The sequence below is a fragment of the Gallus gallus genome, chromosome 2 (assembly GCF_016699485.2).
Source record: "Gallus gallus isolate bGalGal1 chromosome 2, bGalGal1.mat.broiler.GRCg7b, whole genome shotgun sequence".
Taxonomy (NCBI): Eukaryota; Metazoa; Chordata; class Aves; order Galliformes; family Phasianidae; genus Gallus; species Gallus gallus.
The window spans coordinates 129,395,304-129,412,237 of NC_052533.1; the positions used below are offsets into that span (position 1 = coordinate 129,395,304).

Below are 16,934 nucleotides of genomic sequence, written 5' to 3' on the forward strand. Positions count from 1 at the left end.
TCTCAAGATAGAAATCATTTAAACTGTAGAGCAGAGGTTGACGGAGGATAAAGAAAGCAAGTGCTAATGAGAATTAAGTGAACGAGGTCTATTTTCTGTAAATCACCACTACTGGAAATTAATAAATTCATGCTGTACAAAGACTGGGTTTACTTGTCCCGTGCTTAAGATTCATTTCTATGAAGTTATTCTGAATCTCTTTCATTACAAAAAAAAAAAAAAAAAAAAAAAGAAGAAGAAGAACAAGTTAGAAAACAGGTCACTCAGTCCTCTATTTGTTGATGATTCTTTGAGTACAAACAAGGCCTAAAAATGGTATCTGGTGTCTCAGGAAAACGTGTATTTTTATGGCATATGTTTGTTGAACAGATTTGAGAAGACGAAACTTGTGTATTTTTAACTCTTCTGGACATTCCACTTGAGATAAATTTCTGCAAAGCAGTGTTTTGCTCTCTGATGAATTTAAGCAAATACTTTAAGCACTTGTATAGTTAATTGTCTAGCAGAGAAATTCAGAAGCATTGTCAAAGGCACACTTGCAAAACTTACTGCCCTTAAGTTTAAAGCAATTAGTTTGCTTTGTGCATTGGAACCTATTTTCAGATGTGCATTTAGGAATGGTTCCCTGATGAACTTCTGTGCTTCATCTCAGTGACATCACAGCTACACATTTCGCTAAGGCACTTTGTGCAACTGTGCACACAGCTACAGACATGGCTGTCATGTCAAAGACATACCTTCAGAAGGAGATGTTTCCCCACTGGGTTAGAATTCACTTTTAGAAGTGATAAACTAGGATTACCCATTTGCAGGTTTTCTTCTGGAAATGGTTTTCACAGAACCATGCTACTGAACACTGAGGTGTGTCAAAGGATTCGCTATTGATTTAAGGTGTTACTAGAGCTATAAATGTTGAAAAAGCTAACTACCTGAATATGTGACTACTGTACTGAAATAAAAATATTACTTTTTGATGGACATTATCATCTTTCACTGAAAAAATGAGAAAATTTTATTCCTTGAAAAATATCTAGAATTTTTTAGTGGGAATGTCCTATAAAAGTGCATGTAAAGTTTATGCTGTGTATTTCAAGCACAGAGGCAATTTCAAATTGCTAAAAAAGCAAAACATTCTTATACAAATTGTATTATATGAAAGCAGTACATTTTGATCGCATAGTTAATTCTCAAACACTGTTTTCCTTTGCTGAATGAGGAGCTTCATAATGCAGAGTTTTCACAATTTGTTTCTAAAATTGGATTTTTCAAATAAAGAATGAAAAATTTTAGTAATAAACCAGGGAGTGATCTTTTCGTCAGTGGTTCTGATGAACAAGATACTGTTGCATCAGCAAAATGCAATGATCTTACTGTGATCTTTAAGCATACAGAAAACATTCACAAAATGAGCCTCTAAATGTGAGCTGATTTGAGTAATGATCTGGTGACCAAACTGGTCACCAAGACTAAGGAGAGGCTGAGCCATGACAGGCTAAGGGCAGTAATTGTAGAGGTAGCATAACTATCACTATCAATCAATACTAGGTTTACTCCAAGTTGTCAAAGGCGATGCCCAGTCATTGCTGTTTTTTTGAGGCAGTGGATGAAAGTCAGGAGGTGTAGTACTGGAGACAGCTCTGGCTCTGACAGATGTGAAAGGCCAGGAAATAGAAGTTCTGGTTATTCTTTTCAATTTTTGGAGCAGAACTCTCTCTCATAAAAGGGAAATAAGAAGAACTGATCTCAGTTTTTACTAACCTTTGAAAATGAAATTCAGGTAGATGAAAACAATTTTTTTTCTGTTTTATCATTTTTGTATACGATTTGTTTTATAGTAACTTGACAGCTTGGGGCAAAACTTAGGAAAGTTGAAAACTGTCGTTAAAGTTGTGTGACCAAATCAGAGCTGGCAGCCCAGGGCAGTGGAGAGCTAAACAGAAAAGAGCTTGGAAAATAAACTGAGGAAGCAAATCCAAAAAATGTGTATGACTGAGATAGTTTAAGAGAGTAAATACAAGGGAAGAGAAGGACTCTTATTTGTGTTTGTTCTTATCTACAGTATCATGAGAGGTTTTTGAGCCTTTCAAGAGAGCCTACTCTTGTATACTTTATAAACAAAATGTGACACTCCTCTATTTTTGAGTTGTAGTCACTATTCAGTGAAACACGTCCCCTTAAAGACCAGGATAGAGCTTTGTTTTATTTCCATCTCTCACATGTTGAAACATGTTGGAATATTCTGGAAGGAATTCATAGCATTTTAGTTCAAATGTGGTTAGATAACTTGTGCGTCTCAGAAGGGTTCTGTGATATTTAATTTCACAAGTTTGTTTAAAATCTCTTATCTTAGATTGCACACTTTAAATGTCGCAGTTACAACTCTCTATTTGAACAGCAGAACCCAAAGGGACAGCTCAACATCAAATTCAGTTTGAAGGTATTTATCATACTAATGGATGTATTGGGTTGGATAGCTGAGGGACATTTTGTTCTTATTTTTAATTCTTCTTAGAATTAACACCAGAAACTGTGAAGGCTTCAAACTCTGAAATAGCCATCTGTACTTGACTAAGTAAAAAAAGGCTGGTTTTCAGACTGGCAAAGAAAATAGTCAAAATATCAGTTTATAGAATTAGAAGTGAGAGCATAATAGTGCCAAAGACAGTGTACCAGAAAAAGTTTGAGAGCTGAATTTGTAATTCTCTTGTCTTGCATGAAGGTGAACACACCAGCGTTGTTCGGTGGCTTAGCTTAAATCTTTAACCATATTTTTGTCTGTTGAGACACTAATGGAGATTTCTTGCATTCTTAGGATGACTGAAGAATCTCTATTTATAGTTTTTTTGCTTTTCTGAAATCAAGCATAGTTATCTTCAAGTGTTTGTGCCTATGTCTTGAAATGGCTCTGGCAGAATGTGAAATATTCTGTGGTTATACTGTGGAGCGTGGTCGGTGGTAGGGACTCTGAGGTGCTTGCATGCTTGGCAAAAAAAGAACAATGACACTGGACTAGGGCTTTTCATGATGATGGCGCAGACCTAATAGCATGGCTGATCTGAATGGAAATTTGTGAGAACAGAATATATGAGCCCACTAACCCCGCAGGATTTTTTCTTCTACATTCTCAGAATACTATGTCATATCCATACAAAGAAAGGTTTTGCCACAGTTCGTGGTGGAATTGAAATGTAGTGCTTTAGCTGATGTTATTCTTGCTGCTTCTGCTTTAGTAACACCTATTTCCATGTGGAATCTCAGTATTTTTCAAAGGCCACAAAAATGTATGTACTTTTTGTGAGGCAGCAAGGACAAACTCACAGAGTACCTTGCAAAAATCACCTTGGGAAAGGATCCATGGATAAACTCACTATTAAAGTGTTCATAATAACCCTAATTATTGTTTAATAAACATGCAAAATAGGACTTCCCAGCTTGCTTCAAAAGACCTTTGTCCCTTATGAGCTGCACTGGTTTATCACCAGTGATGAAGACCTTAGGTGACCCTGACAATTTATGAGCACATGGTTCTAGAGATTCTTTCACTTTCTAGCCTTGATCACCCCAACATCTTATTCAACCTTATTATTAAGCACTGCCATTGTGCAAATAATATTGTTAGCATGGTTTAAGCATTAAGATAAAAATTTGTTTAATTGGTGAGGAATGCCCCTCGGCTCTCAGTCTTTGTTTAGTAATGTCAAGTTTGAAGCTATGAATTTTTTTAAAACAAGAAAACCATCAAGCAATTCCCAAATAGAAAACAGGAATGCACAGGCATGTTCCCACACTTGGAATCTGGCTAATTGAATTGTCTTCCTCCTAGCATTCCCTTTTAAGGATGGCAGTTGACACTTCAATCTCATCTAAAACACATCTTCCACATTTCTGTAGTTTTCAGTCATATTATTTTCATTCAAATTGTGGTGTGTATCACAGACTTTTTGGAGAGGCCTTGTTTGTTGCATCAGTAGCTTCTGTACATTTGCCACACCTTGGACATAAAGCACTGGAGGGAGGCTCAGGTACCCCTTACATCAGACATTCTGTAGTCATTGGGTTGTTACATTTTTCACAGTTTAGACAGCCAGAATAACTAAGTTCAGGGCTAATTTCTTAGAGGTAGAACTGGAATTGAATTGCTCTGTAAAGTGGAGGACATGTAATTCTTTGATTACAAGGCCTTTAACTGACAATTTTTATGTTCAGAGCAAATAAATTCTGTTTTTGCTTCTAGGAAACAATCTTGTTTCCTTTGTGTGCTCTGACAAAAATACTGTTTCAAGGATACTTCTTGGTATAAGATTGGTTTTCCTGTAGTTTCACACAGAGCTTTCCAAGAGAAATCTTTTCTACCAACTGTGCAAAGAAGTCATGCTAGTAAGAAATTTGACTACCATTTCTAAAAAATACTTATATAAAGTTAGGGTCCTACTTATACATTCAATTTTTTTCTAAATAAAAAAGAATCTATTAATTTCCACTATTTTGAAAAATCAGATTAAGTTTTTCATCAAAGCTCTAAAGGAATGTATTTATCAAGTCTTGAAAAATTGCTGATTTTATCTTGTGTCAGCAAAAAAAAAAAGAGAAGCAGAAACATAAGACATTTCAAAATTGTTGTTGTCATTCTCCTATCTTATTTCTAAAATTAAAGACAAACAAGGAGTTCTGCTTCTTCTATCTGTTCTAATAAAATGAACATCTTTCAAGTGTTGGAGGTTGCAATTACTTTCATTCAAAGCAGGAAAGTCTGAGTTTATTTTACAACCCAGCCCAAGCTAATGGAAATCTCTCTATTCTGGATCCCAGGTGGATCCTGGGATCAGTCTGTTGAAGTGATCCCTGTACATCTAAAAATCATTGCAGGAGAGAGAGTTCAAGGTAGAACCAGACTCTAACCTTGAGTTTTGGGCAGCCAGTTATGAGAGAAGGAAAAAGCCCAGGAGAAAATCAGTTAAACTCAGCACCTCCTGGTGGCCTTATGGCTACAGTGAGGCTCACCCTCAACTTTCCCAAAGAAGGCAGAAAGCTCCTGACTTCTAGAGCAGTTGTTGAATGCTGCCATCAGTACCCACTCTCCCATCAGGTTTGGGAGAAGTGTGCTGTCCCACTTCTTCTGTGGAACTGTTTTTCTTTTCAGACAGTTGTAGAGATGATGACATTTTGTTCAAGGGCATTGAAGTCCCGGCTCCATGGAACTTCTTGGGGTGAGGGTAACAAAGTGTACTGGGGTTTCCTGGCTTGGGACCTTCAGGAGCCCATCAGATCCTTAGATCTCACCATGTTAGGGCATTTACAAGATAATATAGCTGACCAAATCCATTTTGGATCAGTTCTGGTTCTCATTAAGACCACTCTTGTATGAGTCTCTTGCCTACCATTCTCTTCTCTTTGCATTCTGTTTATCTCCCAGATACAGTAGATTGTTAGATACGTTAATAACTGTAGGATCTTACAGGATCAGGGGAACTGCACAATTTATAAACATCAGTGAACGTTCTGATAGCAATTTTCAATTTGTTGGAAACAAGGTTTTGAGAGAGGATCTTTCAGTATCTCTATCCTTCTGTTTCACCCCTGTATTTCATCTGTGTACTTCAATATTCCCTCTACTCTGATTAAGCTGAAAACTGGTATAGTTCTAACATACAGAAATGTCTTCTTTATGAAAGCAGAGGTTTTTTTGTTTGTTTGTTTTTGTTTTTCTCCAAATTGTTTAATTCTGAAAGCATTATCTCTTAAATGGAAATAATTACAATCCCAGATAGAGTATATGTATTTGCTTTGTAAATTAAGTTTAATACAGGTGATGAAGAAAACCTTTGACTGATAACAGTGATTTTGAAGAAAACATCTAAACAAAAAAACAAAAGATTTAGGAGTGGCTGTTGCCTTTTTCATCTCATATAATTCACCTTGAGACACTTCTAAATCATCTCATTGGATTTTTTGATTTTCAGCATTTTCAAGTCATTTTGGGTTTTTTTTTTTTTTTTGTTTGTTTGTTTGTTTGTTTTGGATTTAAGCACCTAGTAACCAGGGGAACCAAAATCATTATTTAGTGTAGTTTCATCATTCTGAACTTGCTTTCAATTCATCTAAGAGGGTGATTAATCCCATAGTTGCTATGAAGGTTACTGCACAAGTTAGCATTGTTTTATTTGCTCGATGAACAATACTGGTACTATTCAGGTTTGCCATTTCACACTTTGAATTGAGATCTTTCTCAATTCAATTTTCTGTTCTTCCTAATACTTCTTTAGACACCTCTTTACAAATCAACTGAAACCTCAGTTTCAAGAGTAGGATCCACCCTTGCTGACCTTTCCCATAAAAGTCTAAACAATTTATTTGTTGTAGAGATTTGCAAAAAATGTCACAACACTTCAATTACACTTTTGTAATTCAAAAATCTAATAGGATGTCATGCTTGATGAACCTATGGTATTCTTTTCTGTAAATCAGTGTGGAAATACTTTTTTTATTACATACTATTAAACAGGAAGCAAGAAGAAGTGAATCTTGAGTAGGTTTCAAGTTTACCGTATTTTGACTATGCCTTCCTTTTTTAAAAGTCATAGTTGAAAAGTCCTGTGGCCCAGTCCTATAGAAAAAATGGACTAATAAGCATTTTTCTAAAATGAATTATGCTATGCAGTATTATATTTCTGTATGATGATATTACAGCCAAGGATTTTCAACGTAAGTATGAAATAACTTAGAAGTTTTATCACCCAGTCTGTGTTCAAACTGGAGGGTATTTTAATGGCTGTGACTTCATTTTCATCTATTTTACATTATATTGAGTTGTTGGTATTGCTATCAAATAGCTTTCTGCTTTAGAAAGTAATAAGGCAGTAGGAGACAGCATTGTAATTCATTGCTTTTGTACTGGTGACAGTAACTTAAAAAAAAAAAAAAAAAATGAAGAGCTTAAAAAGCAAACACAACTCTCTGTTTCTGCTGTTATCATAGCAATTACCACAGCCTCTGCGGACAATATTGGCCAGACTACCCAAGGGCCAAAGCAGATGAATGCAAAAGGCCTTATTTATACTGCCCACAAAATGAGGCAGAAAAGGATAGGGAATGGGTGAGGTCTCTAGAACTCACTGGGTATCCACCGATTTTCAGAAATGTAGGGTAATGACTTGCCATATCCACCTCCCATTAATTTGTCTAACAGTTCCACTAGGAGTTGCCAGCAGGTAACCATCCTGATCTTGCACAGAATGGCACATAAATGCCAGATGCGATTTATGTGTGATGTATTACTTTACCCTCTGTAGGAGCATATTTTTCTTACTTATACTTCCACATTGCCCTGGTATGATTTCTCTTTAAGAATGACTTAGTCCTCTGCTTTGATACCCATCTACAGAGTGGTATTTCTTTAAAATATAACATCTCTGTTTCCTTCTTCAACTGGTAACAGCTTGTGTATTGTAAAGTGTAAAGTCATTTTGTGAGCTAACTTCAATAACCTGTAATTCTGTAAAAATACTTAATTCTAATAGTATATAGTATTTTATTTTGTGGCAGGGGGCAAGATTGCTCCATATTCATGGGATCATGATAATTGAAATTAGTATAATTTTTGCTTAAAGTAAGAAACAGTCTGCTAAAAGTTAATGTGTTTCTAATTAAAGTAAATTTCATTTGACTTAAACTTCTTTCACATTAATTACCAAACTTGGATTTCAACTTGCAGTATTTATGTGCTGCCAAACCATTTGATAGGGATCCAATGTATTTTCATTTCTCTGTGACAGAGGAATGCCCTGAGCCATATACAACCTTTGATATGCATTCAGAATATTTGTTAGCATCACTTAGTTGGATTTATGTGCATGAGCTGAGTTCTGAGTATTGATTTTAGAGCCTTTTGCGCTTCATCATGTTTTAGCTCTAAGATAAGCTACAGTAATATCATTACTAAACCTTTTAACCTGTGGAAGCTATGAGAATTGATTAAACCAAGGAAGATTTAAAGCAATTACTGAAAATCATTCTGACACATTCAATTTTTACGCTTGAACCATTAGACTGCACATCGTGCGTGTGCTGCATAAAACATACACCACTACGAATTTTTTTTTACTTTTATTGTTGTCATCTTATCAAGTGAAACTGTAAAGTAACTATGTCTGACACCTGCCTTGCTGTCTTTTGTATTGAGTGCATTAATGATTCTGGAAGCGCACAAAATACCCATGAGTTGCCTCCAGTAAGTCTATGAAAAGTGTGCACAAATGTATTCAGCAGCATGCAGTGAATATGCCTCTGGATGTAGAGCACCGTACTTGGTTGGTTGACTAAACTCATCAATTTAGATTAATTTGATGGTCTTTATTCATTTTTCCTTTCCAATGCATGCTTCATTGTTATTAATTTATTATTATTTATGCATTTCCTCTCTCACCTTTTTTGTTTGTTTGTTTGTTTTACATATTCCTTTCATTTGTTTTTAGAAGAAAAGAAAGCAGATCCAGAGAATGGGGATACAGGTAGGGTGACTTATTCAAAACATGTTTGTACTTTTGCCCTTAAGTCCTTTGATACACTGTGTTTAAGTGAATGTGTACCCTGGAGTTGGATCGCAATGTTGATTTATTTTTGTGATTTCAAAGTACATATTAGGAAATCAAAGCTAAGAAAAGACTTTCCCAAATGTAATTCCTTTGTTTTCTTAAGGGACCCAATTTAGAGGGAAAAATGGGAAGAGACAAGAATCAACTCAAGAAAGCTCTCATACGCTTTAAGACCTATTTTCTCCTCCCCAGTCCAGGCGTAGAAAGTGCACACCTCTTTACTCTCTGCAGCAAGTTTCTGACCTCCAAAATCTCACTGTTTCTGTAGTTATCTCATCACTAGTTCTCGTCCCTTTGCTGGAGCCATTGTTCTGGGTAGGAAATGCAGTTGATTTTGTATGCCTCTTCTCTGTGCCCATCCAAAAGTAATCCAGGAGCAGCCAATGAAAGAAGCAATGAACACAGTTCCATCTCCTTCTGTTTTCACTTTTTTAACAGGCAGCTTTTTCTTAGGCTAAGCTGGATGAGAAGGCCATTTTGTCAGCCCTTTTGCCTCTAGATATGGACCATGGGCTGTCAACTGAAGAGTCTTACCCTAGAGAATAAACAGTGTTTGACTTGAGCATCCAAGAACAATCTCTAACTCCAGGCTGAGATGAATGATTGCTTATTTCCTTGTAAAAATGTGACTGTATTGAGGTCAGGAAAAGCTAGACGTTAAGCACATTGTTGGTAACAGCCCTTTACATTTCTTTGCACAAAAAATAATAATTAAAAAAAATTCAGTTTTAATGAAAACCTTAATGCTCAATTAACTGAAACATATAATGTTCTGAGATAAAACATTAAAATAATGGGTTACATTCAAAGTTGGGGGAATGGTTCTAGAGCTTGCAATGAGCTCATGATAGGTTACAGGTTTGCTGCCATAGTTGGCCTTACTCTTGGCCTTATGCTGGCATACTTGGTGACTCCTGGCATTTTGGGATCACATTTGCACTATTATGTTGCTATTTTTTCTTGGGTTATTCTCTTCTAACATTATGGAGAATGTCTGTATTGAATCAGCAATGGACTCTCCATCAGATAGCAGTTTCTCCATGCCGGTGACAGCCCCATGGAACTAACTTTCAGGCCCTGTTTTGTTTTTTACTTTAGAGAGTTGTTTAAACAGGCAGAACTGTCAGGTGTTACCTGCAGTGCAGTGATCTCAGTTGTGCTAGCTGAGCAGAATCAGACTTTGTTCTTCCATCAGTCCACTTTTATCTTTTGGTATTTCTGTGTCTGAAGTTGATACGTCTCATGGGCTGTTTCTGTTGGAGGCACAGCTATTGTCTAGAAGCAAAATTTTGGAAGGAAACTAAGGCAGATGAAGTGTACTAAGGGTTACTTCTGTCTGGCCAAAACATGGTTTTACATCTTTAAAGACATGCTAGTAGTACATGAAAGTATACCAGAACTAGCTTTAATGTTTCTAATGTCAGTCTCCATGTAGCCCTGGAAGTGTGTTGTGCTGAGCTCTAGCTAACAGTATGAATAACTTGAACACTCTGTTAGCCTTTTGCTACCAGTGTAAAAGCTAATGATCCTACATGTTCACCAATATTGATAACAAATAGTTCTGGGTCATCTACACACACTTCCTATATGACTCCAGGAAGGTCCTTAGTATGGGACTGATGTTCAGGCTTGGTTATCTTCATTATGTTAGGAGTGGAAACTTCTTAATACACCATTTACTGGACTCTGTGGCAATAGTTACTGTTCATGCTAAATCTGCCACCTAAGTTTCAGCAAAGTATAGATTTGCCAGCAGAACCAGAGATGGCTATAGCCCTGTATTTGCATTGCATATCGCAGTAGTGTGTGTGCACTGGACCATTTTCACAGGCTATGGCACGACATTCTCCAAAACTTTCTTACTCCCATGCAGCTCACAGCTGCATCTGGCATTAGTTACATGGAGATTGGCCTCTGGCAGCAGTGCTGTGCTGTCTTCTTGCACGTCAGCTTTGTTCACAGCAGAAGCATAGCTGAGCTTCTGCGTTATGAACTTCTACTGCCCTCAGAATTCCCTCCTTTTGCATATAACTTAATTCATCTATTTGTTAAAGGCAGTTTCAAAAATAGATAGCAAGTTAGATTTTAACAATCTTTTATGGGCATTGAGTGGCTTTTTTTCTTTGCTGAGTTTTGCCATTATTTTTTCTCTTGAGACCAAACTGAACAACCAGCTCTGCCTGTTATGCAACAGAGGATTCCCCTTTCAATCATATTTTTGGAGCAGTTTATTTTGCAGAACATGTGCAATTGAGTTTGTGGAAACCTGGCTTTCAACTCTCCATAGATCATAGAAAAGAAGGAATGTTTGCACAAGTAATTGTGAAAGTTTTAATGTGTGATCAGGAGGTGTTATTCCACCACTCCGTGTCATTTACTGAAGGTTAGCAGGATGTCTGTGAACAGAGAATGTATGTGATAATTTCGTAAGAAAAATTCATAAGAAAAATTCACAAGACTTACTTTATGTTGAAAAGCATTTCCTTCATTACATTACTGAGGAAATAACAAGTGGATTTTTAGCATAATTTCAGTATAGGGTGATTTGTTTCTTTAAACAAAAGAAGTTAGATTATTTTACTTCAAAAATATTTCTGTTTGCTGAAGAAAAACATCTGTTTGCAGCTCAGAGTTTCTGTTTTAAAGAGCAAATATCCTTATAGTGTTTTTAAAACCAAATCCTTAGGAAAACAGCAGCAGCTTAAAGATAGCTTGGCAGGTAAGATAGCTGAGGCACCTTTAATGGTTGAGGTAAATAGCAATAGGAGAAACTAGCTATATTTTATTTTAGGAATTCTCACCTGCTGTTGTATTTTTTGTTTTATCTCTCCCTATAAAAAACCATTTATTCTTTTTCATTCATTTTTATTGATTCGCATCTCTCTTAAATATTTATCTGAAGTCTTTTCACTCACTTTGTCTGTAAGGAGTACAGAGGGAGAGCTGGAATACAAAAATCAGAAGCTGAAGGGTTTATAGATAACGGTACAGTTTAACCCTCTTTTCACCCTCTCCCTTCTGGGTTTTCCATAGGGTATTGCAAGATGTATCTGGAAGGCCTTTCTCCTGATACATGCTACTGTTGTTACTATTGCACAGAAGGAAAATACAAAGCTGAGAGGCACTGCAAAGGCCCCATGGAAAGTCCCATTTTACTACTAGATCATGACTTTAAGGTTTAGATTTTAGGTCATATTTATAGAGAAAACACTGGTATCTAATATTCCAGTCCCAGTTCCACAGATGAAATTCCAGATTGTTAAATGAATATAATGTATAAAAGCTACCATTTTTGACTAATGGGTTTCTGAAAAGCCAATCGTAAGCAACCTTTGGGTTAAAAACACAGCAAGTTTAAGTTAAATGCCAGTCTGCAAAAATAAATGAACAAGTCCTTTTTAGAATTTGGGGAATTATTCTGGCGTAATAACATGTTAAAGTGGAAGAGAATCAAGCCTCTATGCATATAGTAGGTAACTATGTTTAGTTTGACAACCTTTATATATATATATATATATCAAATTTCGTGCTGTTCTTTTCCTCTCATTTTTCTGTTTCTGTTTCTCACACTCCCACTTCAGCTTTGGCACTTAACTTCCTTATTGTTTTGCTTAGTAAACTATGCTGTACGAGTTGGCAGAAAACAGCTGGTGCCTGAATCATATTTTAAGTACCCATCTCTACTGAGATTAATCATGTATTTGGTCCAAGAATAGTTAATCCTGAAATCATTCTTGAAGTTTCGTGTCATTACAGAGTAACACAGTGATAACACAGTAACCACTGGATGGCTCTTTATCATTCCTTTATACCACTTTAAAATATTTTGAGCAAAATAAGAGTATACTTACATGGTAAATGGAAGCTCTGCCAGGCTGTGCTTGTTATTTGATTAGTAATTCAGTACAAAAATGCTGGTTTCACACACTAAAAATGCAGAACTGGGACCTCCCCCCAAAATAAACACAATGATGCTGCATTCCTTTTTTTATTTTAATGGAAGACTTAATTTCTCTTGAATATTTTTGTAGTAAAATTCTGTTCTGTGGGAACATTCTATTCCATTTGCATCCATTTCTTCCACAATGTTGGGTTCATGTGAATTGTGCAGATAATCCAATGCTTATTAATGCTCTGCTGAAGCACTCATCTACAGTTTTCCTTCTCTTACAACTTTTTGGTTTTCTTCAAAAATTGTAATTCAGAAAGTAAAATCATATATGTCGTAATTTAAGTAAATCAGATTTTATCTCTGTTAATAATTTTATGAGAATAATGTTGATTCTGGTATTGGAGACCACTGTATTTATTTTCTTTTCTTGTTTTATTTTTAACTTAACAGGTTCGATGGATATAGAAGAGAGAAACCGACAAATGAAAATGAGCAAGTACAAACAGGTAGCAGGATCAGATTCCAGGCTGGAACAAGATTATCATTCTAAGGCAAGGGAGTTTTGTTTTGAAAAGCAACAAAATATGTTAAATATCCCTTTTAGAAAGTAATAGATGAATGGGAGGTAATTTCTTCAGTAGAAGATTCTTTCCTGTCTGTAATAAAATGATTGCATGAGTGCAGCAACACTCTTAATGCAGAATGTTCTTGATTATTAAAATTTAAGAAGGATTAGTTAAATCAAATAAAAATGGCAGTGTAATTACCTATTGGAATGAACAGTAGGGTCACGATTTAAGAGCTCAAAGAGAAATCTTCAAAGGGAAGAAAGTGGTTTATTAAGTGGTACATGTAGTGATTTATTGAAACCTGCCCATGGCATTCATATAGGTGAACACAAGGTTATATCGGTCTATTGAAAATGGGAAGTTACAGTGTTACTTCATTTAATAATGGTAGTTCAGCTACTGAAAAGGTGCTCTGTACATCAACACAGTCTTGTATCCCGACTGTGGCAATGTGCCAAAACTCTGAATTGTTATGTCGTAGTACAGCCCCAAATATATTACCTAAAATTTCCTGCTATCTGGAACAGGGTCATGTCATATACATTGTGTTAATTAAAATAATCAAGATATTTTCAATTTAAATTCCATTATGCAAAAATAATTTAGTGTCCTCTAAAATACTTCATTAATTGAGGTCAGATTATAAGTGAGAAACACGAGACTTCTGACCTACAAAAGCTGTTTGAGGAAGAGAAACCTCTTTTAGTCTTCATTTCCAGATATCATTCCTTTCCTTAAAGGATCAGCTGTTATTTTAAAGTGAGCTTTTTAATATTTGAAGGCAAAATATCATTAAATCTGTTAATTATTATTCGTTTTCCAAATAATGTAGACTAATTTACTCAAGATAATTCCTTTTGAAAAAACACGGGTTTCATTTTTGTGAAAATAGAGGAAGTTTTTTTCAAAACCCCTGACAAAATGGAAAAAAAGCTATTAATGTAAATGGAATTGACGAAGCAAAACAAAAAGCCACCTCTGAAACATTTTAACTCTATAGACGTGCTGCATGATTTTTTTTTGCATATTTTCCCCTCAGTTTTTCAGTACAGAAGACATGATTTTTGACTAATACATAGGGGAGGGGCTTGGAATACTGACATGTCCAGATGCTTGCTTTGTGTTGACATGACAAAATTATTTTCACATGTGTCTATATTGTCTGCTTTGAAAAGTGTTGCCTCTTTCAGGTGAGCGAGGTACTGCGAGCAGACCTCGTGAGTGTTATGATTGTATGTACCGTAAAAATATGAATCTGTGTATTGTATGTATAATCAGACTTACTCTGCTAATTTCCCTGCTCCCTCATTGCTTGACTGAAATTTGAGTCAGAAGTAGAACTGGTATGGAGTAAAGAGAATAAATGGGCTCTGACGTGAGGAAGCTGAATAGAATATAATTACTTAATGGAATATTTCCTACCCTTATTTTATCATTTCACCCACAGCATATTATTGAGTCTCACTATACATTTTCTACCATTTTTTATTAAAAATTTACCTTCAATATTATTGGAATGTATTAAAGAGGAAAATTTAAATGGATTTCTTTTATGAAAATGGTGGTTTATTTATTGCACACATCAAACCATTTGTCTCCAGAAATAAACAATTAATTTACTCTCCTGCCAAAGTGTAGTTTCAGTATTTGGAAATGAGTTATTTATTCTATCTCTGAACTCATGGAACACGGATTGTTCACCTATATGTACTAATTCAAAAGGTATCCTTAAAATTCTAGTTTTTAAGCCATATCAGAACCATAACTCTCATTTGCTGTATGAGAGATCTGTCTTCATTTTTTCACTATCGCTGCTTCAGTTTCCTTAATTGAGCGTTTATATCATTGGAGACTGACAATGAGTAAGTACAATTTATCTACCTAACGTCTATAAAAATTCTCCTGGAATTTTGAACTAAAGCACATATGTAAAAATGCTGAGTGAAATCTCATGTTCAATACACTGTACAGTGACTTTGACATTTTTGTACTGTCTGCTGGCACAGCAGGTTGTCAAGTGTGTCATGCCTGAGAAGAATGTCAATAACAAAGCATTAGGTGACATTCAGGACAGCTAGCAAATAGAATTTTATTTTATATTCCTGTTCTATGTCTTTCTTTAAATGGAAATAAACAGTAACTGAGTGTCCCTAATAATTACATTAAGAAAGAAACACCCCTCCTTGCTGAGAAAGCAGAAGATCTAGTAGCAGAATTAGGACAATATTAAAATAGTTATGTGGTTTTGTTCTACCTCTGGAAGGCAGTACAGGAAGCTTCATGTGCTGGTGTGATGCGCAGTCATACACTAAGAAGCTGATGAGAAAAGTTTATTCTGATGTGTGTCCTTAGAAGCAGTTAAAATAAGAAACTGACCTTCCTTTGTGTTTTTTTTTTCTTGTGTCTGATGTAATTGCAGATTGTATTTTTATTATTGGCATACATGGCTCATCAGTTTTTTGAAAACTAAGTATTCTGCTTCCGTAGTGTTTTGAGTGCATGAGTTTAGCAGGTCATACACACACTGTGTAAGAGTACTTTTCTTGCTTGGAAAAGTTGCTTTGGTCTGATTTTGGGACAGATGTAAGGAAAGCAAAAAACATACTTGATTTTCATAGAAACATACTTACTGTTTCTATATACTATACTGGGGAAGCATGAGAAGAAACATAGTAGGTGTATAAAGGATAGGATTTTTTCTATGAAGAAGGGTTGAGGGAACTGGGCTTGTTTATCTTGGGGGAAGAGAAGGCTCCAGAGAGACCTCATTGTGGCCTTCCAATATTGGAAGGGAGAGTATTAATAGGAGGGGGTATGACTGTTTACAAGGGTGGATAGTGAGAGGACAAGGAGGAATGGTTTTAAACTGAGACAGGGGAGGTTTTGGTTAGATAGCAGGAGGAAGTTTTTCACTTAGAGGGTGGTGATGCACTGGAACAGGTTGCCCAAGGAGGCTGTGGATGCCCCATCCCTGGAGACATTCAAGGCCAGGCTGGATGTGGCTCTGGCAGCCTGGTCTGGTGGTTGGCAACCCTGCACATAGCAGGGGGATTGAAACTGGATGATCATTGTGGTCCTTTTCAACCCAGGCCATCCTATGATTCTATGATAACAGGAAGGTATTTTTGGTATTAGAACAAATGGTTGTTCTAAGTATTGAGTACTAGTAGAGTTGTACAGGAATAGATACTGAAGTCTGAATTTTAGGGTTGGTGGAAGTTAACATTCAGGAAAACCTGGGTTCTGGTGACACAGAAAAAAAACACTGGAGCACAAGAGCTTTATACTAGGGAAAAGTATAGCTGTTTGCCATACTATGATTCTGCAACATTAGCCTGATGTATGTAATTTTCCTCAAGAATATTTCTAGGGCTAGTTTATTCTTTTGCATAAAAACTAGGCTGCCTATTTCTTATGTGTTCCAGCAAGATGAAATGCTGAGTAGAGGGAAGAGCCAAGATCAGCACCCAGAGAAGCTGAGCCAGCAGTATTCTAGGTTTGCTTTGGTCACCTTTGGTTTAGCTGGCTTTTGAAGTTGATTCCCAAACTGCGTCTTACAACTTCTCTGTCTTTCTTTTGGCTTGGTACTGCTGCCATTAGCTCTCCTGGCAAGCAAATCAATTGATGGTGCTATAGTTGGTAACTCCTGCCCCTGGCCGTTCCCATCACTGCTCAGGTTCATGAATCCCTGCTGACAACTGAAAGGAAAAAGGTGGAAGTAGTCATACTGTCCCTGTCTGCTTGCTGCCATGAGTAGGGATATGATTGGTGGGTTTACTGGGGAAAGCTGAAGAATTTTGTTGTTACAGAGCAAAAAGTGAGAAGATAGTTTGCAATCAGTATGAACTTGGTGTAGATGAAGTGAGACCTCCATCAGCTGAA

At 36.2% G+C, this 16,934-nt stretch overlaps 1 protein-coding gene across 49 annotated transcripts in view; it reads left to right on the top strand.

Annotated features, from left to right (window-relative positions):
• Positions 1-16,934, top strand: part of RIMS2 (regulating synaptic membrane exocytosis 2) — a 445,399-nt gene that overhangs the window by 342,275 nt on the left and 86,190 nt on the right. For 16 of the 49 annotated variants that reach the window (XM_040696415.2, XM_040696393.2, XM_040696396.2 and 13 more), the window contains 2 exons: positions 8,472-8,507; positions 12,934-13,034. The exons of 15 other annotated variants lie outside the window; for them this stretch is intronic. In XM_040696415.2, coding sequence (XP_040552349.1) covers positions 8,472-8,507; positions 12,934-13,034 — 137 coding nt within the window. The remainder of the gene's footprint in view (positions 1-8,471; positions 8,508-12,933; positions 13,035-16,934) is intronic. 18 more of the 49 variants (XM_046937976.1, XM_046937978.1, XM_040696400.2 and 15 more) reach the window with 4 other exon arrangements.